Source organism: Eutrigla gurnardus, assembly GCF_963514095.1.
Source record: "Eutrigla gurnardus genome assembly, chromosome: 3".
Taxonomy (NCBI): domain Eukaryota; kingdom Metazoa; phylum Chordata; class Actinopteri; order Perciformes; family Triglidae; genus Eutrigla; species Eutrigla gurnardus.
In genome coordinates this window covers 15,160,224-15,186,880 of record NC_139917.1, presented here as the reverse complement: position 1 = coordinate 15,186,880, position 26,657 = coordinate 15,160,224, and the positions used below count along the sequence as shown (strand labels likewise).

At 42.2% G+C, this 26,657-nt stretch overlaps 1 protein-coding gene across 2 annotated transcripts in view; it reads right to left on the bottom strand.

Annotated features, from left to right (window-relative positions):
• prkcaa (protein kinase C, alpha, a) overlaps positions 1–26,657 on the bottom strand; it is a 137,967-nt gene that overhangs the window by 66,841 nt on the left and 44,469 nt on the right. For both annotated transcript variants that reach the window (XM_084006021.1, XM_084006020.1), the window contains exon 3: positions 21,326–21,408. In XM_084006021.1, coding sequence (XP_083862147.1) covers positions 21,326–21,408 — 83 coding nt within the window. The remainder of the gene's footprint in view (positions 1–21,325; positions 21,409–26,657) is intronic.

Genomic DNA, 26,657 nt, shown 5'->3' with positions numbered 1-26,657 from the left:
TACAGAGTTGGAATCCTTTTAAACGGATTTGCATCGAAAACATTACACAGGCCGGTCCGACTTTCTTTTCTTTTTTTTCTTTCTATCTATTTGACAGAACACTTGTCTTCGTATTCGCTGGAAACAGGAAGCATCATTCTCCCACGAAGAAGAGGTACCTTTTTTCGGTTTCTTGAGAAATATAGTGTCGGATGAGGAATTAATAAAGAGAGCTTGACCGATTAGAAATAAATCATCAGTAATGGGAGCATCATGGCATACAGCGTATTTCAGCGAGAGCTGACAGGATCACTGTGTGGAGCCACAGTGATCAATGTTCCCATTTCAGTCAGTTTGACACCGGCCTCTGGTCTAATGCAACGGAGCCTCTCTCAGGCTCCTCAGATCTTGCTTACAATCTGCCATTTCCCTGCCTGAGTGAGGCTTTACACCTGGATAGGACAATGTCTGTCTTTCAGCAATCCACATGTGACAGCCCTGTATTACATAAACATAAAAGTAAAATATGAAAAAAGTTTTTTTTTTTTTAAGGCTTTCTTTTTGTTTTTCTAGCATCCAGTTCTGAAAGTTGAAGCCTGAGATACATGTTACTTTCACTTGGCTGTTTCAGAATAATGGACAGTCAGAGTGCTCTGGTTAATAAATGTAGGCCTATTCTTTGATTTTTAAATAGCTTTGTCCTTATTCATGAATAATGAATGATCCTTAAGATTCATAGCCACATTTTCCCATCACTGCGACGATTCGACCGTATGATCGGCAGTCGAATCCTTAGATCGAATAGTCAAATAGTTAATAGGGTTTATGCTCTCCATCGCTTGTTTCAAGTCTTCCTCATACAGCATGATGTTCATTCTGTAAGTGATGGTGCGTGGCTACTTGTGACTGACGGGTCGCTTCCGCAGCGATGTCCATTTGCATTCTTCGCCAGCCTCTCCTGTCACTTCTGATGGCAAAATCATAGAGGATGGCGACGGCCAAATCCCGAGAAAGTAATGGCCAATATGTCAACTAGAGGCTTCAAAACAGCAGTCCACAAACCACGTCCACTTCAAAGGACAATAAATACAAGTCTTACTATGCCTACACATATTTCAGAATTTGATAAAGTAGCAACACTTTATTTTAAGTCCCCCTTTTCAGCAGTAATAGGCAATAATAAACATTTACATTTTTTTCCAGTTATAAATCAACCTGTGGGCACCCATACTGTAAATGGTGTTTGAGGTAAACACACATAAAGAATGAGTTAACACCAATGTAAAAATACAAAATATGTCTTAATAGAACAAGAAGTTATAATTGCTGATAAATAATGTACATTAATGAGCACTTAAAATGCCCTTATAGTATGTTGAAAACCATTCATTATATGTGTGTATACCGCTCATAAATGTTTAAAAGGGGAACTTAATGTAAAGTGCTACTTTTACAGTGTAAAACGTAAATATTTCGCAAACTCGAACGCGAACCATTTCTGCTCTTCTTTCATGGATGGGTCTGTGATTCCTATGACTCTCATAGCAAATTGTTCAACATTTCTTAGATGTTGATGGTCGATTATCTGTGACGTCCATCAACTTCAGTGACTTTAAACTGCTCCATCACATATGACAGTGGACACACACAGTAGCTGCATGAGTAACACCTCACAGCCGAGGCAATCCACATCCCAACCAATCAGGTAAGACAGCATGAATTCATTAAATTGGGGCGTAAGAGATAGGGGTGGGAATCGAGAACCGGTTCCTACTCAGAACCGGCTCCAACTAACCAATTCCATCGGAATCCTACGCCTCCAATGTTATCGATTCTTCTTAACGATTCCGCACCACGTTTTCCGGTTTACTCGAAATTTTGCGTCGCGGTACATTGCGTCACTCTCTGCGACGACCCTGCGCGCGCCGAAAACCTATAAACAACGAGGCAGCATCATGGAGAGGAGGAAGCGATTGAAAGTCTTGCTACATTTCACCAAATGCGATGAAAATGCTGCCGAGTGTAATCAGTATAGGCATAGACCCATTGTAGCGTATACGCAACAAAAGATCATGTTGTCTTTAGAGCGTCATAACTCTGTAATGGTTTGCGCTACAAACATGCGTTTTTTCCCTCTTTAACGAGAGAAAGGGGGCTAAACAACGGTACCCTGCTTGTCCATGTGAGCGATTCATTTCTGACAACAAAACGAATGCGTAAAGTTGTAAAGATGTGACTAGATGTCTCCTCGTCTCCGTGGCGCATTTCTCCCTTTTGTTTATGTTTGTCGATCAACTTCTCATCCGCCATCTTGCTAGTGACGTATAGAGTTACGTTTATGCATCGGACATTCGTATTTGCTCCCGCAGCGGCTTTTACAGCCAATCGGAAAGCCTGATTTACGCTTGGCCGTGTTTGCCCAAACGGGAGACACACACACACACACAATCCAAACAAGTGTGTGCAACTTTCTATGTTGAGCTTTTCTTTCGTTATAATGGTTTGCGGTGCTTTTTTAATAAAATGTGTAAAAATTCAAGGTGCGTTTTTTATTTATTTTTAATTTATGGGCTAAAACCCCCTATTATAGTGTATATAAGTACTTATTGAACTACTCAGGAATCGGTAAGAGAATTGATAAGGAATTGGATCGATAGGCAGCATCGACAATGGCATTGATATTGATAAAAACGTATCAATTCCCACCCCTAGTAAGAGAGAACATACAGGGTCTAGCTTTGAGAGCAGGTCTGAAAAGCTCCCCTGCCTGTAGTGGCTTAGAAGCCCCATTGCAGAATAAAGTCCAAATCATGTCAAAATCACACTATATCTGTATCCTGTTACAGATATTTCCATTTTCATGGAGAGCTGGGGGAAATTACACAATCACACACAGTGCACATTGTCCAATTAGCAGCCCCGACACACAGGCCAGCAGTCAGTGTGTCAGTTAAGGACAGATGTGAAAACGAGTGAGGTAGACAGACAATAGAGAGATAGAAAGAGAGAGGCAGCTGCACTTACTCATGTCCACCCACACACAGCTGATCCTGAAGGATTACCCCCCCCCCTCCCCTCTTCCTCCATCTACATGAATGAGCCACATTCAGCTGCAGATGGAGCTTGTATTTTTTATCAACTCTCTATCAGCTTTTGATGGTTAAAACATGACCAGAATGTTCCCTGATAACGGAAGATACTCGACAAAAAGGCAGAATGATACAATGACAGCAGGCCAACCAAGGTGACGGTGATGAAAGGGTGTGGAACGACATGAAAATTGCATGGTGCCAAAATAATTGCGTTGCATAAATACATTTTGTATCCTGTATTTTTCAGGCTCTTTTTTTTCACTTGTACCATGATAGCAAGTGAAACTGTCCCGATGATGGAAATTAACCATGATCAATTTGGGTTTTTTTTATATTTCAATCCGTAGTAAAATCCTATATCGTCCAATCCCAAGAGGTGATTCAGCAAAAACATCCAGTTCCTTGAGCCTTAACAGCTGCTTGACATATGTGTGCCTGCCAGTATCTTGGAGTGGTACACACCATGAAAAAACTGACACTTCATAAGGCCATGTCTACACTTGTGTCTTTTCAATGCGACTTTTGTCCCCCTGTGATGACAGGGTGCATAAACTGTCTTTACACTCCAAGATCAGATCTCGCCCGCATCGGGATCCGATCAGCCAGACTTCATGCAGAGGTGGCCTTGATAGCAGGCTATACTTCACTAAAAACAATTAATACTGTAAGCAGGAGGAGTACGCAGCAAACATTTGGTGACACACACATACATCGACACTGCTGTCCTCCTATGTTTCACATCTAATGATAAAAGTGGTGTTGGAAAGACAACACTGAAAACTTGTGAAGGCCTAGAACATGTCAAAAATTAACAACTCCATTGTCTTCAAATGGCTAATACTTTCTGACTAACAGTCAAACAAGTTTAAGCGTCTAGAGCAGGGGTGGCAAAACACTTTGGGTTGTGGGCCACATTGAGAAAAATATAGGAGTCAAAGGCCAAGATGCCACCAGATGGCAACTCTATTGGCTTATGGGTAGTAATTTAGTTAATGTACCTCATCTCTCTTGTTGCTCCGTGTATTTAAATTGTCCTTTCCTTGTCTGTCTTTGTTCAGTTGTCCTGTCCTCTCTTTACTCAATTTGCATGACTTGTTCTAGATTGGCGCCTGTTTTAAAGAACAGTTTTGAGATTTCATTCTGTATCTTATGGGACGTGCATCTTCTAGTTGTAGTCTTGTCTGTCTTGTAGTTTTTTGCCTACTACTGCAATATTCCTGACTTTTGTTTGATGGACTGTGTCTTGGATTTTGCCCTGTGTTGCATATTTCTGCTAACTGACAAACCTTGTTTTTGCTCTCTGAAATAATTTAACCCATAAACTGTCTTTCTGTGTCAGCCTCTGATTTTAGGTTGTTAAGTGTAACTCAGGTTCAAATCCTCCCTGCTCCTGACAGATGTTGTTCCAGTGTTGTAAAAAAAGGTCATCGGCATCTAGTCTTGAAAGAAGTGTACAATTTGTTGTAACAGGTCGTATTCCATTATAATACTACTAATATTACTTATTTTTTAAGTTCACAAAGGGCCACTTAAAACGGGGCAAAGTTGACCTGATGATTGTATTAGGATCAACTCTCATCTTCAGGGAGACATAAATGTGTGATTGTATAGTCCATTGAATAGCTGCACTCAAAACCACAAATACGGACCTCATGGTGACACTAGAGGGGAAGTCAGGGAATCAATGTCCATTGATCAGTGACCAGAGTCATTAGGATTCATCCTCTGGGGAACCTGAATATCTTTACATTTCATACCAATCGATCAAACAGCTGTTAAGGTATTTCATTCTGGACCAAACATGTCTAACCGTCTGACCAACTATGCCATTCCTATAGCAATGTCGCTAGCATAGCTTAAAAACCCAAGGACATTCAATTCACAATAAACTCAACAGGACTGTAAGCAAATCCCGAATTTGTTTGGTATTTTTACTTCATATATAACCGACATCAATTAAAAATTATACTCATCATAACCAGATCATTCTTTGACTATCGACCACTTGTAGCCAATCACTCAAAATGACATCTTGCCTGGCAGCTGTAAAGATTCAGCTCTCACTGTATCGCAAGGTGCCATTTAAATATTCACTAGGGCAAGTTGTAATGTGCAGAAAATGAAACCTGTAAATGACTGTAGACTACACATCACTGAGCACGGTAAGCTGTCCATTAACACATCCTTTCTGCTGAGCTGTGGGACGGCAGCGTTTCCCCCGGTGGCTTCTATCCCCTATTATAGCCTATTTGGATCTTAATGGGAAATTCCAGGCAGACTCGGTGCCGCTGCTCTTGCAGAACAGCAGGGGAAGAAGAGTGTCACGCCAAAAACAATGAAGAAGTCAATCACTAGGCTCAACACAAGAAGGCCATAATGGCAAAACAAAGCAGGGGGGTGGTACGTGTTGCCTGGACGATGCAAGGAGGTTGCCTTTTGGCTGCTGGTTATACGAGAGCCAATAGCCCATATGTCACACAAACAATGAGGAATTTAACATCATGTTATCTATATTATTACTATACTGCATTTGTTTTGGTGGCTGGTGTACAGTTTACATTAATTCCAATGAAGAGTTTGCACTGGCACGAGTGCATCAACAGAGAATGAACCTAAAAATCTTCCGATAGATGGGGAGTAATCAATCCCGCCTATTTTATATCAAATAGTGATCAATGATGACTATGACCTTGATGGGGATAATAAGGTTCACACCGGCCGCGGAAGCGCGCGCAGTCCGCTGCCCCCCTGTTCACACCAGACGCGTATTTCTCCACAATGGTCCACAAGCGCTTCTGCTCAGCTGTTGTTCAGAGCTATTTTTTCATTATGGAGTAAATAACCCCATAAAATTAATACGGCATGTTTCTGTAACCAAGAAGTTTGAACACTTCTTGTATTTATCCGTTCCGAGAGAGAGAGAGAGAGAGAGAGAGTGAGAGAGAGAGAGAGAGAGAGAGAGAGAGTACCGTTGAAATACACATATTTGTTTATCTACTCTTCACATTTAGTAAATGTATTGTCTCTTCCTGTTTCCCAGTGCGAGTTTAGATACACAAATATGATCGCATTTGTCAATCGCGGTATTTTATTTTGAAAATTGCTTTTATTTTGAAAATTTACCGGATTGTCTCGTGTTTCTTTGTGTGATTTCCTGCCAGAATTGACGCGTTCGCTTGCATCACGCGCAATAAATAGAGCAGACGCCGAAACGATCGCTTCACGGCGCGGGATGGCCGCGCCTATTCGCGGCGCTCCGTGTCTGGTGTGAAATACACTATCGCTTAACAAGGGCGCCGAAAGGAAGCGGGCTCCGCTACGCGCCTATTCGCGACGCTTCCGCGGCCGGTGTGAACCAGGCGTAAGGAGGAAGCAGACACAGGTGTTTTCCTTCCATTTGCAGCAGCAGAACAAATTCCTCCTCCAGCTCTCTCTCACAAATACACAAAGATGGTCACAGTCATAGTAGTAATAGATACCCATTATTCATACTTGGTGTCATCAAAGATAGAGCCAACACAAACTTTCTATTGAATGACAGAGTTGCCCAAGCAATCATTGAAAAATACTAATAGAGAAAATGAAATCAAGAGTTGTGTATTTTTCCCCCCAATAATCTCAGAGAAGATTTTCCTTTAATCCCTGCATTTATTTCAGCATTTGCCCTGAACTAATCCCAGGCTGATTTGAACGTGAAGCCACAGATCAAAAACAGACAGCCAGGGCAAGAGGCTGATCAAAAGACCGGAGGCAACCAGGAGATAGTGATGAAAACAGCACAGGCGGTCACTACAGTGATGCTGGCTAATTAGCCAGGCTTTCCAATCCAGGCTCTCCAATCCAGTTTAATGAGCGAACAGGACACCAAGCAGCCCCCTGTTAATGAACAGCTTGGCAGGGAGAGGCTGAGCAGGGGCTTCCCAGCAGAAGGGGGAGGGGAGGGCAGAGGCGGATGACGACTCGGGTCACCCTCCATCCAGCACTCACAATGAGATAGAGAATGACAACGTGGTCTTGTTGTCGAATAGAATATGCATGCATGTCATTGAAAGTGTAGTTTCGACGCAGCGTCAACAAATATGACAGGTAAAGGTAGAGATGTGGAATGGAACTTGATGAATGTACCATTTATAGACCACAAATGAGAGTTGGGAGGAGAGCGAGCGACAGCTTTTGAGACGGACCATTGCAGTTGTACCAGTCTGAGCAGGCATCTGGTCTCTGTAGCCTCCTGGTGGCCTGGAACCCAGCACCGCCACTGGCCACCAGCCCAGTGGTCTGCCCATTTTCTCTAACCAGTGTCACGTTGGCAGGCAAATATGGTGGAATTGGCAAGCTAATGTTAGTCAGCCAAATAGCCAGTCGCTAAATTAGTAAAATCAAACAACTTATTGCGTCACCTACACACTCTTATCAAAGCGTAGGAAAGCACATCGCTATCACCAGATACTCAGTCATAAAGACTGATGCACCAGATTTTGTAATGCACTGACGGCTTGATTTCCAGTCCAGAGAAAGGAGAGAGCAGGCTTGTGCAGTGATTGTAATGCTACACAATACTTAAAGATAGATGCTGGTGGGAGAGGCAGAGGGGGGTCTGATTAGAAGACGTTAACATTCTTTTATTCCATGGCCTAGATTTGTCCCAAATGGTCAACTCTATACAAGATTGGGGCTTTTTATTTATATACATTTGGTAAGAAATAATAATACTGGCCTTGATATGTTTCAATGAACTGCTGCCATATCATCTAGTTTACATGTTCTTTTTTAAATGTTTTTAATAAAAACAATTTAAATTAAATGTAAAAATAATTTCTATGTTCTACCCTGATGAGTGGATCTTGCTGTGAATTTAATACATCATAAAGTCCAGGGATTAATAACTCAATATGACTGCATTTTAAGTACCCCAAAATAACAATTTCATAACTTGAGAAAAAAACATAAGGTCAACATGCATGCAAAATGTCTATGTGTATATTAATACTTACAATAAAAGCTAAAATATACCAAAAAATATTTAATTGATATATATATATACAGTAGGTGCTGCAGCAACATTAAACTCAACTTCACTTCAAAGAAAAAAGTCCTGTAAACCAGCAACACATTAATCCGCACCCTTCCTCTTATTTTAGAGGTATTTGTTAATTATTAGAGTGATGATAAAAGGCTACGCCTCCAATAGTGTTTTAACAAATGGTAAGCTGCTCAGTGGTGGAAACCAACTTATCTAGATTTTGATGCGTGAATATACGTCAAAATTCAATTAGAAATTCGGGCATGCATGTAAGGAGTAATACTTTGATATTTAGGTAACTGATGCTGCTCTCATTACACTTTTGAACCAACAAGACTCTGATGGGTTAATACAATCACAATTTCCTCTGAATGAGCTTCAGACAGTTAAACAGCAGCCATTCTATTTTCAGGTTTTATTGCATGGGAGACTTTGTAATGACTCAAGTGTAGCAATCATCAAAGAGGCTGGTACAGTCCATCTGTCTCCCACAGAGTCAAAAGAGATCCACCTGGTGTGACATTTGCAGAGAGAGAGAGGGGGAGAGAGAGAGAGAGAGAGAGAGAGAGAGAGAGAGAGAGAGAGAAAGAGAGAGAGTGGAGGAGAGAGAGGGGGAGAACTCATCTTTGTTATTTCTTTCATATTCGTCATTTCTTTCATATTCGTCATTTCTTTCATTCACTTATCTCTTCGGTCCATCTGTTCCCTACAGGACGGAGAGAAAGGTTGCTACGGTGATGCTTGAAGGTGAACAATTTCCTTAATATCCAGCGTCAGACAAGCACTGACCGCCAATAAATTCCCATCTGAATTCTCTCACCTAATACTCACACCCCTCTTTTACCCATCATCCCTCACCGGGAGGTGACATTTGAATTAGAGGTGGTAGGATGAGGCTCCTTCCTGTACCACTTTGAGTCAGCTTCTCTTGTGGTTGAACCTGTGTGTGTGCGTGTGTGTGTGTGTGTGTGTGTGTGTGTGTGTGTGTGTGTATTGCTGTACACATTTACTTCATATCTGTGTTTTTATAAAGGGCGAGGGAATAATTTACAGGAGGTATTTGTATGCCTTTGTAATATTCTCCTAAATCAGCTGCAACTCCAGGTTGGTGCCATTAAAAAGAAGCACTTAATGTTTTGTTTTTTTAAATGCGCTTTTTGGATGATTTGGGAGTCCTGTTGTTCTACAGTAACATGATCTGCTACCTGTGAGATACGTCCCTATTATGCAAAGCTAGAGTCGCTCTCCAAACCCCTTCCTATGGTACTAATGACACCCTGCATGTGTTGAACCAAGCAAGACAGTGTGTCTATGTCACAATTCTGTCACTGTTATTAAATTGTCAACTTTGAATCATCCCATCAAACTCTATTGTTTTGGGTAAACCTAAGCCACTCAAACATCACTTATGGTTAGACGCACACAGGCGTGAATTAAAGGCTTGTGGCATTTGACATGGAGCTGAGATGACTGAACAGCTAGCCATCACTTTATTCCCCCAGACTCACGGGCACAAACACACACTGGCTACTTTCTAGTGAATATCACTGTCTTGGACAGCAATAGGTCTGTGGTTACAATGCTGAGGAGAGGCTTTGCAGACAACAAAATGGAGCTATCATTTATCCAGACATGAGGTGTTGGGCTCGACAAGGTTACTATTTTTAGTGTATAAATCACCACCCTGATTCCTCTTGGCCTTTCACTAAGCTGCTGAGTGCTGAGAGGGAGGGCAGGTTGCCACCACGGCTCACAGGGGGTTTTCCTTGCCGTGTTGTATCTGTTAACACATCTGTCGGCTAGCAGATCTAAGGATAATAGCTGGCATTTTTAACCGTTGTCAGGGCCCAAGTTGCCCTTTTGGCTGACTTTGTATAATTGAACCCCATCCATCACAGTGCTGTTCGTGTAGTTCCTCTTGTTCCTGCAATATATTCATGAAAAAGCTGGACAATACGTGAAGTCAGTCACTGCTTGATGAGCTTGTGTATTAAACATTCCAATTACGCCGAACAAAGCCTGCCAAAAAAACATGTGACATGACATTTTTGGGAGTTGTGAAAGTTTGGGGGTTTGCATTATGGTCTTCTAAATTATATTGCACTGCATGTGCTAAAATGCTTGATTGTTTGGTGAGCGTCCTTTCTTCCTGTCTAGTCTAGAAGGCCAGTTGTTAGACATTACCACATAATAATATGTGTGACCCTGGAATTGAGCATGAAAACACATTAAACGCTAAGCAGTCTGAGCCTTTACAATAGAAAAAGACCCCAGGTAAGCCAACTTGTTTTGTGAGACATGAAGGCAGTGAGAGAGGAGGAGGAGGACGGGGACGAGGAGGAGGATGAGGACATTGAGGACGAGGACACAGAAGGGAACCTTGGATTTTTATTTTATCTTTTAACATTGCACTTTTATTAGGATAAATATTTTGAGACCGCACCTTTGCAAACATTCCTCAAATAACAGCTTTCAGTCAACTCTCCCTTAGCGGGTATTTGAGCTCTGAAAGTCAAGGAGCTTTTTGCTGCCGAGTCAAGACTGAGCTGTTCCTCTTCAGCTGACCACTCAACAAGAACAAATTGGCATTCTAAGAAATGATTCAAGAACACTTAAGAAGGGAATTGTGAGACGTTGTGAGAGGCCACCCAGTATGTGGCCTCCACTAAATAACAGCATCCTTAACTCCCACTGTGGCACGCCTTTATGAACCCCCTGCTGCAAATTAGACCCAATTGTTGAGCCAATACAGACACACACTGACTAACACATAAGAACATATTTACATATATGAACATACAGTGAGTACAATCCTTTGATCATAATTCATAATTTATAATTGCCAAGGTGTTGACACCTGCGAGGCATTTGTAACGTTGAGTTGTTAGAGTGAAAGCTGTTCACACAGGAATAGCTTTAAAATGATCTTATAATTCAAGAACACTAGTATTGCAGTTTAAAGCTCTTTGAACTGACTCGACTGTATTCCTTTACGCAGCTGAAGAAGATTGAGCTCCCAGGTAAATTACCAGCCACACACACTGCAGAGACGCATGCTTTTGCAGACGCTGGTTCATTAGCATAGTCACACACACGTCCACGAGGTCAGGAGAGGACAAGGGCGGTCTGTCACGGTTTACTACCTACTGTTCCAACCTTTTCTCCAGCACAGTAACAGGTAGAAAAGAAAAGAAAAAGAAAAACACAGCGGGAAATAATTAAAAGAGAAGACCTGCAAGTTCATTCGGTCATTTCACAAATGGTAAAAGCCAGACTAAATTGGCTCATCAGACACCGGCCATCTGTCAGATGCTAAATAATTAAAGGATCTTCAACTTCAAGATGTGTTCCCAAAAAGTTATTAAAAAGACAATGTCTTGGCTTTTCTTCCACTGTAATGAGCCAGCAGACAGGGGGCAGCGGCTTAGCTGTTCAACTCTGCACCCTGGGGTGTTTGCTCTGTGGTTTGTGTGTGTGTGTGTGTGTGTGTGTGTGTGTATGGGTGTGTGTGTGTGTGTGTGTGTGTGTGTGTGTGTGTGTGTGTCTGCTTCTTTAACACTGCAACAACATAAGGAAGCTTAATCACTTTTCAGTTTCTAATCAGCGGCTCGTTGCTCGGTAAGTGCTCAGTTAAGAGCTTGTTTTTCTTGTTGCAAACCAGGTAATGCTGTAGTTATTAACATCTGCTGTGAATAACAAATACAAGCAGGGAGACCTCCCTTCCATTTATCTGTATCTCAAGTCTCTTGAGGAGAAAGAGGGAGGCAGGCTGACCTATGTGCAACTTGTATCAGTCTATTTCTGGGGTTGAGCTTCAGTCCTGCTGCTGGCTTAGCTGCAGGCCTCCCTGTTACATGCGAGGTCAGCTTCAGACTTCAGACCTCTCAGGCTTCTGTTTCAAGTGCGTCTGTGTGCGGGACATCTTTAGTACATGAGCCTGTTTGACAGGATCTTCAAATAAACGTGACTTTACGCTGCCAGCAAAGATATTACTTTGGTCTGAACAAAGTCATGGTGGCAGACCCCACACATGTTGCTCACAACTGGCTATGAAACAGCCAGTTCTTATGTTGGACGACCAATCTCACAGACAGAAATCCCTGAAAGCTTATCTTTATTGCATTGTGAAGTCATCTAGCTTTACGACTCGATACTGATACGTGAGAGTCAGAGAGATGAATAGGTTTTGTAGCATGCTGGCAAGCACTGGTGAGGACAAACTCGCGTCCTGCAGGAACCGTGACACCGAGTCGATTCAGGGTCAAGAGCAGTTCCAACTCTCCCATGTGCTGGTCATTAGTAATACTTAGCATGGCTGGAGTAAGGCCGGCTACCAAATACTTGCTGTAAACAAACCTCCAAGGGACTGAAGGAATGACTGTGTGTGTGTGTGTGTGTGTGGGTGTGTGCATGTGTTTGTGTGTGTGTAGTAATTTGTGTGTGACTTCAGTGCACTGCAAAATTCTGTGTTTGTGTGTTCAAATTCAAAGTTCAAAATTTGTTGATGATCTTTTGTGCGTGCGTGCATGCGTGTGGTGTGTGTGTGTGTGTGTGTGTGTGTGTGTGTGTGTGTGTGGGGTGGAATTCTGGTTCCCATCGTTAGTGCACAAACAGGGATCCAACTATTTAGCCTCGAGAGGCCCAGTGCATTTAGGGCGCCTCGCTTCCACACTGTGATGGGGGAGAACCTGCCGAGAATACTCACGGCGGTGTGATTTCTCAACACAATTCCCAGTGGGTGAGAAGTTGATGCTTTCGGCTGAACAAAACAGGGAGAATTGCAGAACAACAACAACTGAAATGAGCGAGTTCTTCCAGTCAAGAAAGCATCAGTGGGAGAACAATGCTGCTCTGTGCTGTGCCTGGTTGTTCAAATTACAATAAAACTGTCAAACAGAGCTTTGTGTGTCCGGTATCCGTTGAATTTCCCTCCGTGCAGTAATCAACTGCAGAACTCGGCTGTAAACAGATCCACAGAGGTGCAAGCTGTGGCTGAAATGCATTTTAGCTGAAATGGCAGCTCTGGAAAGATTCCCTCTGAATTTGAGGGCTCTGACACTGGAAAACGACCCTGCCACAGAGCCACCAGAGAGGCTTTAAAAAGGGGCTCTCAGGCACAGACGCAGATGGTGAATACTCCACACCGACCATCCATTTATCAATTTTTATTCTTCAGAGCTAATCTTTATAGTTATGCTTGTACAGTTCATACACCACGGGGCTAATTTTATTCATTTGCATGCCACATACATTAGAAGCTCTGTTCACCAGGAAGTGATTCAGCAGCTCCCAGTGCAGCCATCCATCCTTCTATCCTTTAACACACACACACACACACACACACACACACACACACACACACACACACACACACACACACACACACATTTAAACACTTAAAGCCCTCTGCAGTGTCTCCCCCAGCAAAGTTTTGATGAAACCATATTTTAGACAGGCATGCCACAGACCATTAGCAAGAGAGACTCGAAATCTGTTGGTGTTCATTAGTATCCCAGATCATATAAATACCATCAGCTGCCAGCCCAGAGGACCATCAATCAACTATTAGTCAATACTGATGATCACTGGGGATGATGATGTATTTATTTTCCCTGTAACTTAAAGCTGCAATGTACAGAGCAGGGGATTTGGCAAACTGCCAATAGCTGCTGAAGAGGTAATTTAGATTTTGAGAGGGCACTTAAAAAAATCCCAAAACCCTTTTGTACACTTGTTGCTAATTTTCTGATCCGTCCCTCATTAACCTATCATTAACCATTGACCCACAAGATTGGTGCCCCGCATGCAGAGGGTGCTGTGGTAGAAGTGCCTAACAAGCTGCCCAGCGTCGACGATGACTGATGCACAAACAGGTTCAATCCGATGTTTGGCTGCAGCGCTTGCCCAAAACAGTTCACCTGTCAGGGAAAGCTGGCAGCCATGATGATAAGTGCATAGCTGAGGACACGTGCAGGTGATCATCTCGGCAGCTTGAGACGGATCACCACCCATGAATCAGCAAGCGAGACCTACTGGACCAAACACCAACACAATTAAAGTCGACTGCCCAAGGGAGAGAGGGAGGAGAGCCCAGATGGAAGCTAAGCTAACCCAGCTAGGACCTAAGGCTACTCCAAAAGCCAGTCTGCTCCTGACTGTCTGATGTCTGGTTAGAGGAACATACGATGGATGAAGTAAGACTCCGGGCTCCATCCTGGCATCCTGGACCAAGCTGCAGGACTCCAGCGGGGCGAGAAGATTTGGAGTCTGCGTTGACATCACAGATGCTAGGTGCTCAAAAACAGTCAAAGTTGTTGGACAATGTTTGCCTGATGTTGAATGTTTAAGGCTATGATACAGACCATGTTGTAATGAATGCACTACTGTTCATGTTTTGTTTGTCATATTTATCTTGCATAGAAAAAATGGGCTACACCATGTGCAACAAAGGGATGCACAACGACAATAACGATCCATGACAATGGAAGAAACAAGCTTGGTTTTGTTCAGGAGTTTGGATTGGACTATTCTCATATTCCCATTATGAATGTATTGTTGACAATCATGTGTTTAATTAAGCTGTGAACAGGCAGCTATAATAACCTTTCCTTCATACTTGTCTATAGTTATTTGATTGATTGCCCTCTCGCCACTTGCTGCTAACCATTAAGCCATTTAATTTACATGTTTGCACTGCTGAGCGGCAAACACGTCTGAGGCGAGATGTCAATATATCATTAGAGTGTTCACATGCCCGCAGTGGTGCTCATAGGAATGTGACTTCCATCAGATAAATCACGCTCATTTAAGGAGACTCTCATCAACTAAAGCTAACCGAGTCAATCTGCTGACATGAATTTACGTCTCAGCAGCTGGTTGCTCATAATCACACAAAGATGTGAACGGTACGGTTGTGCAGGTAACGTAATTAAAAGCAGTCACCGTTATCATGCTTGTATCTTGGGAAGCTTCTGCACGAAGCCTGTTTTTTTCCAGCAACACACAAACAGTCACACACATGCTGAACAGCAGCACCGGCTTTACTTTGCCACAGGTCCAGTGCTTAGACTCATGCGCAACAGTTAAATCTGCGTCAAAAAAATGAATGACCAAAGTTTTACGCTGCTAGTCTCTAGGGAGAGAGGGTTCAAGAAACCTGCTATAAACACTCCCCAGATGAACTAATAACTGTTTATGGAATTGTTTTTGTTTTGTTTGTCTGTCACAGAGCATGGGAACTCAATGCAACATCTATTCTCATCTGAGGCTAACTCTGCTATTTAAACGTTAAGCTTCTGTCCCTGAAAAGCAATCTATATTGTGACTTGTGATATTATCTACACATATCATCAAGTGGGGGTATCAAATGGGTTTGGAGAATGCCCCTGTCAGCCCACACACTTGTTTACATTAGCCTGCGTTCCCCCAGGACACTTGATTCCTTCAGGGTCTGAGATTAGAAAGTTTATGAGCAGCTGTGTTATAACATATAGAGTCTGCTGCCAGGGAGACACACCAAACATCCAGTTATGATGCATGGCCAGCATCCTGAGGAACTACATCAGCAACTTCATTGAAATGTATATCACAAACAGCGCACAAAGGGCCCGTGCTGGGAGAACGATCCTCATCGTGATCTGTTGAAACGTTGTTGTAGATAGCCTTAAGCACATTTTGGTAATAAATCAGAAATAAACCCTGAACCTAAACAAAGCCATCATCCGACAGATCTAGTTTCAGTGCATCTACAGTAATCATCAGGAGGGTTTCTCAGGGTGCAGCGCTGCATTACAGCAAACAGGCCTGGAGATCAAATAAAGGACTTGACATTTATGTAGTGATTCATGTTATCCTCACTGCTTTATTATCTGGAAATGATACAACCCCCCCTCCTTCCCTCCTTCCCTCTTGTTTGGTTCCCAGTCTATCACTACTGTAGATTGTAATGACATGTTGTGACTTTATCTTCTTCCTTGACTTTTCATTGACCATGCTCTCGGAGGAACTGGTGTTAATCAGATGACAAACTAAAAACAACTTGGTGAAAGAGGCCCTACTTCATTAGACACACTTTGTGAGAAGAGTACATTCTTTTATTCCCCGTTGGAGTAGCTGTGAGCTCCTCTCACGTGCCCATCCTGCAGCCTGCAGCTCTAGCTACCAGGCACAGAGACAAGCCTATCTGGCACTTCTCACGGTGCCATATGATGTGCATGTCTTGTGTTTTCTATAATCATCTCATTTGGCTGAAACAGAAACTGACAGGGCTCTGCGCCACATGTCACCACCCGTACACCAAAATAAAACCAGTGCTCTAAGCAGATTTATGTGGCATCGGATTTCCTTGTGACCACGGTGCTTTGGGAGCGGTGCTTGTGCCAAGGCTTCCATAGGGGCGTGTGGTGCAAGCATGTGCAGGGCTCCGACTCAATAAGGGCTGGGAGGCTGACTCATGGGGAGACTGATGCAAAGGCTATTACGTCACACAGGCACAAGCAGCTAAACATTGAATAACGCTACTCTGCAAGATGGGTAGACAATCAAGAAAAGTGCTTTGGTCAATCATTTAAAATAACATGTAATAATAACAATTTGTATTATTACTATTATTATTATTATTAGTAGTAGTATTATTATAGCAACATTTATTTATTATATTTCTATAATTTATAGTTGTTTTAAATGAAAATCCTGAGTACATAATATTTAGGACATTTATTTCTGAGGAAAAAAATCAGATATTTCTGCAGCAAATTTGAACCTTCTGCAGAATGTATTGCAAAAAAAGAAAGAGGAAGAAAGAAAGAAAGAAAGAAAGAAAGAAAGAAAGAAAGAAAGAAAGAAAGAAAGAAAGAAAGAAAGAAAGAAAAAGTCTAAAAATACCCTTCTTTTAGGAGACTTCTTTGAACCAGTTGGTGCGACCATCACATGGTGTTAACTTCTGGACCAGAACAGGCCAGTTTAACGGAAATGGCCAAAACACTTGCTTGGAGGAAATGGACTAAAAATACAAATGAAAGGCTCCATTGCCTGTGACAACTCAAGATGCCTGTGGCACGGATGATGTAATTTAGCTTCACTCCAGTTTAATCCTGTTTTCAATTCCCAGGAAGAGTCCTTGTAATGAGACAGTGTGTGTCCCGAGCCGCGTCCCCAGAACACCTACTTTTCCCAGACCTGCTGGAGTCTGCCAAAACCATCTCCTCCTGTGTGATTTATCCTTTTAAATATTAGATCACTGCTGCATTACTCGTCATTCGTTAACATTACAAATTTGATTTTTTCCAGTACCTGAAGGCCTGATTATACCTTGAGATGTTCCAATCCCATTTTTACTTTCCAGACACTGATTCTGATATCTGACATATCTGCCATATCATTGAATTCCATTGAATTTTCTTTTATTTTACAGATTTTCAGAGTAATTATTTCCAAACTGCTGAGTTTAGTCAAACTTTATGACTGCATCCTTTTAACCAAGCAAGTTCGGCTATATTTTTGATACTTTTTTCTGGTTGATGTTGTAAAGAAGAAGAAGGGTATGTTGTGGGTGTCTGAGCTGTGCCAGGCTGCCGTGTTGCCTTCAGGTCAGTTTCCAAGCAGAGGAGACAGAAAGGGCACTGAGCTGCCGCTTAACACTTTACTCTGCCACGGATATCTGTGCACTGAACAGCCAGTGTGTGTGTGTGTGTGTGTGTGTGTGTGTGTGTGTGTGTGTGTGTGTGTGTGTGTGTGTGTGTGTGTGTGTGTGTGTGTGTGTGTGTGTGTGCGCGCAATCAGAGGGGAAATCAGTGCACAAAGACATGCAGATTGCCCCGGGTCATATGTGGTGCACTGGTTAAGTGGACATTAATGATGCAGCCGTCACACACCCACGCTAAAGCAAGCACATCATCAAACCTCTTAGTTTCATCTGCTGAGCACCTGTAGTGAAACGGGAAGCTTTTGCATTATTGATGCTCTTGTCCTGTAAAGCACTGAACTTGCTCGACCCGCCGGTAACGTTACACCCAGCAGTCAAGCGAAAACAATTTGTTAAAGTAAGTGCTTTAATCAGACTTATGGACACTAGCGCACAGTGTGCTTACAAGTGATACTACTACAGATTCCTGCAAACGATCACTTTGAGGCCAGATTTCGATTACATTGGTTAAACGAACATGATTTCACGTGCAATTTTGCTGTCGGAGATGATTTTGTAATTGTTGTAAAAGTAAATTCTCCAGACTTTTAATAACAAACATAGGAGCATTAACTGCATTTATATGTTATACTCCACATTCGATTTGCCCTGAATATACAGCGTTGTGCTGCCTGGAGTCATCCAGCATGCTCCCAAAGTGAATTTGACGAGAGGTTCACATGCCAATAAATTAAAAGATACAACAGATAAGCAGTTGCATTAACATAGTTCTGCATGCACTAATATTACATGCACACTATTTACCAGCTCAATAATCCAGTGATTTAAGCAGCAAATGTGCAGACAGACTTCTGCACACTTGCCGCTCAATGCCTGTGAAACTGGGAGATGAATCAAGTGTGAGTTCTCTCCTCAAAGATGGCACCCTCAGAGTCTCAAACTGCACCAAGTGAATGTGCTCCGTGGCAAACGACGACAAGAACGACCATGCAGAGCTAGTCGCACATCTGAGTTGAGCATAAAAGAGATGGGGGGACTCTTATTGGCATCTCTGTGCACACTTTGTTTACGCCAGGCGGAGAATTATAAAACATAGACATGAGTCATAAAATGCAGGAAGCCTAGATACTGCAGATCTTCAGGATATTTGCTGGCCATGGGAGTTATTGCCTTTCTGGATGCACGCCTGGCAGGCAGCAAGCCATGCAATATGTGTGGTTACCCCTGGCAACAGTACTACTAAATGCACAAAAATGTATATTAAAAAGGGAGCGTCAAATATTCTAACATGGCAAGAGAAAACATTTTTAAAAGATGTTTGGTTTGTGGTTAATTGTTACAACGTGGAACGGTCCTGCATAAACAACACTCTGTTAATCCAAGTGAAGTCTGCTCTAGTCCAATTGGATTTCTACACATTAGTTCCTCTTCTGTGAGGTACTGTTATTACATGAGTATGCTTTATGTACTATAACACGTTATCCTTATATGCAAGGTTGGCGATGACAAATAGAAGCAACATAATAACTAAAATGTCCTTTCGTGGTGTTTCTTTTGTGCTTTGTCTTGACGCTTTTGATGTTTTATGCAAAGCACTTTGAAAAAATGAATAAACTTTCCGTGCCTAAAAAGCAGATGTTTGACCATGGGAACTACATTAGTGGCGGGGAGTTCTGAAAGGAAACTTTTATTTGGCAGTTGACAAAACAAATGCATTTGTGTGTTCAGTGCGGTACTTTCATAGGCTGGGTGAACCCTGCCTGAAACTTCCGGGAAATTTGGATTTCGCTCGGCAGTTTAGGCTGGACACCCTCAGGCTTACTTTCGCTGTTACATTGCCAGAATCTTTGGCTCCAATCAGAAACGGCCATTCTCTCCTGGCACGCTATTGGCCGGTGACGTGACGATGACGAAACATAAGCGACGCGAAGCAGCAGTTGTTGTCCGGAAAGTTGCTCTGATTGGTTGTAGGACTATCCAATTGCGTACGGAGTCATTTGAACGATGCCCATTGATCCCGCCTCTTGAGCAGTAGAAACAAAGCGCAGCTTCCCCAGACTAATGTTCAATCTTAAAAGATTGACCTTAGTATGGTGAAAACCAGACTAGTACTTTCATTGACTGCAACAGACAGATGTCATAGGTCATTAAAGTCAACAGTCCTACTTGCAATGACGCCGATGCCCCCTCACTACTCTGAACCGCTGTTGCCCGTTCGAATCGAGAATCCCCCGGCTCAGACTATTTTCTGCTGTTACGGCTCCCGTGTCATCTGTGGCGTGCCCTATTTAAAGAGTCTGGGTTGATGGGCTTGAATGACACACTGACATATCTCCAGTTACAGAGGCCAGGCTGAGCTGCTGTAACACCGAGAGGCTACACATGCCTGGTGGGCAAACAGGCATGTAAATGGAGTTTCACACTTAGCAAACAGGTAAGCAGTGGCTGATGGCACATAGCCGGATACGAGCAGCCGATGAGGAGGGAAACGGGCAAGCGCGCTAAATGTGTCATATAACACCTGATATTTCTTAAAGGACCCTGACGGTTAAATCAAAGACTTTTTAATGTCAAACGCATTAGCATTTGCACAGGGTGCTCAGTAAATGTGGAATACTATTACAATTCTATCTAGTCTTGTTTTTCTTTTAGTGTTGTCATGAATTCAGACAGTCACAAGCAACCAGCTATTACTGTCAAGGCTGTATGCTGCGTTTTAGAAATACTAAAATCTAAAAACTGAGCTTACTAGGGGGGGTTGTGCGCTCGAAACCAAAGAACATATATATTTCTCTGGTATTAATAGTTGAAAGTTGGATTTGTGTGTATCTTGGTCCGGCCAAGACCAAGGCATGTTGCTGTTAGCCGCCACGCCTACATTTCCCATGTGTCTCTGGGCCTGAGCAGCTATTCTATGAGCCCCTGCTGGGTGAATTAGAATCAATATTTAGAATTATACTATGAACTCCATTAACGCTTAAAGTCACTGTCATAATGTCATGAGTTCAAAACCTGCTTTTGTTTTTTAAATGTGTTTACTTTGGAGGAAGGTATATTGACATTGATTGCATTATTAAAGGGAGATAATGATCTAAACTTAAGATCTTCTTTAGCGGTTGGGAACAGTGACTCACTTAGTGGAATATTTAAATTGCAGTGACTCGACAGGAACATTAATATTGGATGAATTAAATTAGCCACCTGCTGCTGCCGTGATTCATGAGTTGGCTGAATTAACATTTGAGATGCCTTCTTTAAATTGGCACCACCAGAGCAAAAGTTTAAAGCCCTTCTTTTGAAATCGGGTGAAACAAAGATGTTAAGCTCGTATTATCAAAGCAAACTATGTATCTTTCTTTGGTGTTCTTTGCTGTTCATTTGCTGCAATCATTATGGGCAGATTTCATCTTTTCCACCATCTAAAGTAAACGTCATTCAAACTACAGCTGTCAAAGAGAGCAGAGAGTGTTCAGAAAAGAGGCCGGCCTTGTCGACACGACTGCAGTATACAGTATACTCAGCCGACAGGAAAGGGACCTCCCCACCGACGAACACGTGAGAGGCAACAACTGGGCTTTGGTTACTTACGTCTGTGTCGGGCCCCTTATCGGCCCCGGGGCAGCAGAATGTGACTAATTCATGGCACCTCTTGTGGACCACAAAACAGCAAACTGCAGGGAGAAAAGAGATGAGAGGAGGCCGTTAAGACAGAGAGAGACATGGGGAAGAGAGAGAAATATACAGACGGATGGAGACAGAGAGACAATAACGGGGAGAGGAAAAAGTGAGATGGAATACAGTATCGCTGTTGACTGATATGTAGGCAGCAAGAAAAGAAAGAGATCTGATAACAGAGGGACTGAAAAAGCACTGACGTCTGGGCTAGGCTCTTTACCGTGTGTCCAGATGGCCAGTCCTGCCTGCAGGCTGACTGCTCTTATTGCACAGTACAGTGCCACTTCCTCACTGACATGACAGGAGCTTGGTTCAGACAACACACACACACAAACATGCACACTTTTTTTGTTTGTGGCATGCATATGAAGCACAGTGAAATGCGGGGAAAAGACATCCTCAGACTGTCCATCCACACAGAAAACAACCAGGCTTACACACGGGAATCCATCTGCACCTACTCACTGTCAGAGCACAGTGTCATTATCATGCCAGGTCAATGGGTGCACTCTAGTCTGCAGCCACATAAGCAGCAGACTCAAAGTAGACGGCGCCTGTTACGGACTCTCAAGAAAACGTCCATCATCAGGGTGAAAGGGGGGGGACTATGTGTCTGTCCATCTCATTTGTTCACTATAGGTTCACCTACGTGAGCGCTACGCCTGCTCCTCTTTAAAGCCCTACCCTTCCTTCCCAGGAATTCATGTTTTCAAGGCCGACACTTGCAGCATGAGATGAAAGCATCTGAATTGGTGGTTTTCAATAGTCTTCACTTAGCACTGAGTGACCCTGAGTAGACTCCATTAGTGGTTTGTGATGCATCAGCGATGTTTTTAGTGGCCTTGCTCAATTTCGATCTCTCAATCTTGTCCATGCATCCACCTCCGGATCCCCCTCTTGTCTTTCCACTGTATCCCCCCTTGAACAGCTCCGCCCCCGACACAAAGAGCTGAGTACTTAAGATGAGTTGCGATGGCCACCGTGGCTGAACATACATAAAACCCAGGCTTCATCAACAGAGAATTCCGGAAAAATCGCACGGACCTCCCAAATCAAGGATGATTGTCAGGGAAACTAAAACTACAACTTGCATTTGTAGGTCCAAATTTCAGCACTTCATGTTCACATTTTATCCCGTTTGTGTGAAATTGTCATAATAAGCGTATGAATTATTGAGCCATGTCCAAAAACTTGTTTTGTGTGTCACAGTGAACTTTGACCACTGGATTCTAAATCAGTTCAACCTTGATTTTGTGCCAAATTTAAAGAAATTCCTGAACCCTTTCAAGTTCACAATAATTGTATAGTCAGAAGGATGTACACTACAGATGGACAACCCAAAACATAATGCCTCCGAAGGCATAGAAAGGTGTCACCAGAATCAAACACCATCTGTAATTGTTTATCACCATTTTCATCTAAAGGACTCAAATTAACGGTCCATTCATGCATTATATGTCTGAGAATATCCGTTTATGTGCCGTCATTCAGTCTGCAAACATTCAGCAATAATGATGGTGCTGCTGTTAAGATGATGGTAATTATGTTTGAGTTCTGATCACTGTTGTTTTGGAGTGAGTCAAACCCTCTACACCCATCCACCATCTGTCTTGTCCCCTAATATCATAGGACAGATATTTATGAATGTAATATCTTATTAGCATAGCACATACATGTAATACTCTCAGAAAACATATTTCCATATCAAACTACATTACATTCTGCTTAAGTGTGGCTCATAAATCATGTGAGTCATAATAACAAAGGGCATTTTTCTGTATTATCATGCCCATCATCACCAAAGATTAGTTGAGTCTGCATAAAAAATGTTTATGCATAATTGATACTGTATATTACATACTGAGTCATTGGTTCAAATTATGCAAAAGTCATTGATGAATAATGCTGAAACATTGTCTGTTCTTTTTACATTCATTAATTTAGTCCGTTGCTATACAGAAAGGCGTGGGTTGCTAGCAATTAGCATTCTGCGTACATACTTTGTCACATCAGTTTTGTTTAATTTTTCAGAAGGCAGCAAAGAAATAATTTATTTGCCCACAGCGCGAAGAAATATCAGGGAATCGGCATCGTCAAGTCCTGCCTGAAACAGTATGATAAAACATATGCATTGCATTTAATACTGTGTACTTTTGTTCAAAATAGAGGAAATTAAGAACAAGTAGAACTACAGTGTGTCCCTTACACTGCATATGGCATTTTTCAATCGAGGCTTGTTTGTTATGTGGGTGGCAGACATCCTGGTCAAACAGACAAGGCTTGGGTCTATATCAACACTATTGTTTGGATTCCAGCTCCAGATACCAGCTTCATGCTGACAATGACCTTTTATTAGTTTTGCACAAAGGCTGTCAGAACATCAACCTCAATATTAACATTGCTGTTTGCATCTTGAATATTTGCTCAATATGGTTTGAAAGAGATGTATCTGAACATTTGGTGAATTTTAAGAACTCGGCAGGACCAACCATTGTTTTTCTTTAGAGCATGAATGCCCTTTATCTCTGGTACAACCGGCTACAGTTGTAAATATTAACACAGAAGCAAAGGTAACTGCATTGCTGTGGTCACAAACCAGCTTCTCCCATGATACGACAGTCAGTCATTTGATATCAGGGAAAGGCAACCTTAGGCGTGCACTAGCAATAAGTGTGCCATCTTATCGTCATGCATAAACATCCATTGGCAGTTATGCAGCCTGTTATTTAAGGTAGTCTGGTTTATTCCACAATGACTTGCTCTACTCTTCATCTTTGGCTCATACTCGTTGCCTTCTGTGCAGAATTTGGTACTTCTATTTCCAACTTTGGTGGAACATTGATAGTGTTGATGATTTCAAATCAGATGTGGATGTTTTCATTCCATTCCTTCGTAGAATAAATGGAAAGAACAAAATTACAGATACGTTGGACTTTAAATGTATTTCTGGCACCATAATTAAGTTAACCTTAATGTTGATATTGTACACTGATTAACAAGAAAGTTTAAAAATTGCACTTGATATCAAAAGTTGCCGACCACTGCTATACATAGGGTTACTAACATGTTTGTATTCACGTGTACTATTTTGATGGCAAATCAATTCAACCCCCATACACAGGCATATGACACCACCACAACTCCTTCTACCCCCTCTTTCCTCCTCTCGGTCAGTCAATAGCCAACATGAAACCATCACTCACGGACTCTCACTCATTTTGTACCTCCATAATTCATCCCACAGTGATCGTAGTGTGAGTAGCCTCGTTTCACACCAACCCAGCAGTGCTTGCACCACACTTTTGTGTTGTTCGCTGTGTGTATCGCTGACTTCTATATAGAATGCTCGTTTCCCTGTCATTTTAGCCGTCAATGCTCATCAGCAGCAATCGAGACTTACTGAAGATACTTGCTGTCCTACAAGCACTTCATTGACAGGATTTCTCTTAGGAAGAGGGTTTTTTTCGGAAATGTTGCTATGCCTTCTCATCCACACACCAAATTAAGTCCTTCACAAGCATCGGTAGTTGTGCAGCCTGCTATTTATTTGGTTTTTCCCCCTCCTGCATTCCAAAAATTCCCATCCAGCTTTGCCTCTGACAAGCTACTTGTTGGGTTCATCAAAGGAGTCGGGCCTTAAAAGAAGTGAGTGAGGAGTCAGAAGGCAAAATAAAAAAAACAGACATTAAAGGCGTTTTGATAAATATGAATTACCGCAACCAGCGTGCCACCATAAATGGCCACCCAAAATTGTATGCAGTTGCAAATAAACACATGATCCTCCTGGCCAAGATTATTACAATGTCCTGGTCATGGGGGATTTAAATGTTTTTTGTTGTTTTTTTATAAATGTTGCCATGGACACTGCCTATATGGTTAGAGTAAATACAGATGTGTTGACAATAGTACCAATAGTAGCGTATGTGAAAGATAAAGAGGGAAGAAAAAGGGTAGAAGGTATAAATGTGACCTACAGAGGTCATCATCACTGTCAGGGAATAATGTATTTCATAATATATTTCAACAGTGGTGAGTGTTGATTAGCCTATTAATCAGGCTTTATTATCTAAGCAAATCATTAGGAAAGATACTGAGTAGGGACTGAGAACATCAGAGGTCAGAGTGGTCAGCTTCTATTAAAAGCCATTACTATTAGGAGCCAATTAAATATACAGCAATTAAGCTTCATAGAGTCATGTACATGTAAGTGTGACAGCTGATCATTTCTCTTTAATCCTGCAAGAACTGATTTCTTCAACGCGAGGTGTTGCCAACAGCTCCGTCTCCTTTGACGAAAGGACAGCGGCAAAGTTGTGGCGTTTCCAGACGCATCCTTGGCGTAAATAGAGATATTTGTCTGCCTCCAACCTAATAATTCTCTCACCCTCTGGATTAATTATACAGCAAGTGAGAGTGCAATAAGGGTGTTCAAATCAATACTCATTGCCTTCCGGCACAACAGACTACGAAATCCCTTTTCTTCACAAAAGCTACCATAGCTCAGAAACACTTCTACTCCCACTCTGGCAAATCAATTTATTTCCAGGTCACAAGAACATAGGGGCAATTTCCTGAAAGCGGGCATGAAATGAGAAGAGAGGGGATGATTTAATTCAACAGGTCTTAGGTATATAGATTTGCCTTATTTCCAAGATACCTCACAGAAACAAAGGAATTGCAGTGGAGATGATCCAACTACCAAGAGGCCATGCAGCCCACTGGTTTTCCTGAAAGAAGCCTCTCTTCCCAGACAAGGGAGCTTTCATTATTTCCTGTGTTTCTTCACAGGAAGAACTAAGATCTCACCATCAACAACGGTGTGTTGAAATGTCTAACTAAAGGTTTTTATTCGCTGATCGCTTTAGTTATACATGCCTGTCTTGTCATTCTAGGAGCCCTGTTGGTGATCCAGTTGCCTGGCCAAAAGACAAATAACGCAATAGCTACTTTCCACAAAAAAGGGAATTAAAACCTGAACCAATCAACTGCCTGCAGCTATTTGAAGCACGGCACTGAGCAGGGAGGGTTAGTGTTTACATATGCATGGTAGGCATAATAAGAGAATAGTAATTAAGACAAGAGTTAATCCAAATTGGTTGCAATTAATATATTTTCATCTTGATGTTCTGCCAGCATGTTTGTATTCTTGGAAGCGTGGAACAGCATAAATCATAAGTCATCACCACCCATGATAGGGGAGCTAGGGGATTACATTACCACAAACACATTTTAGAAAAGAAAAAAA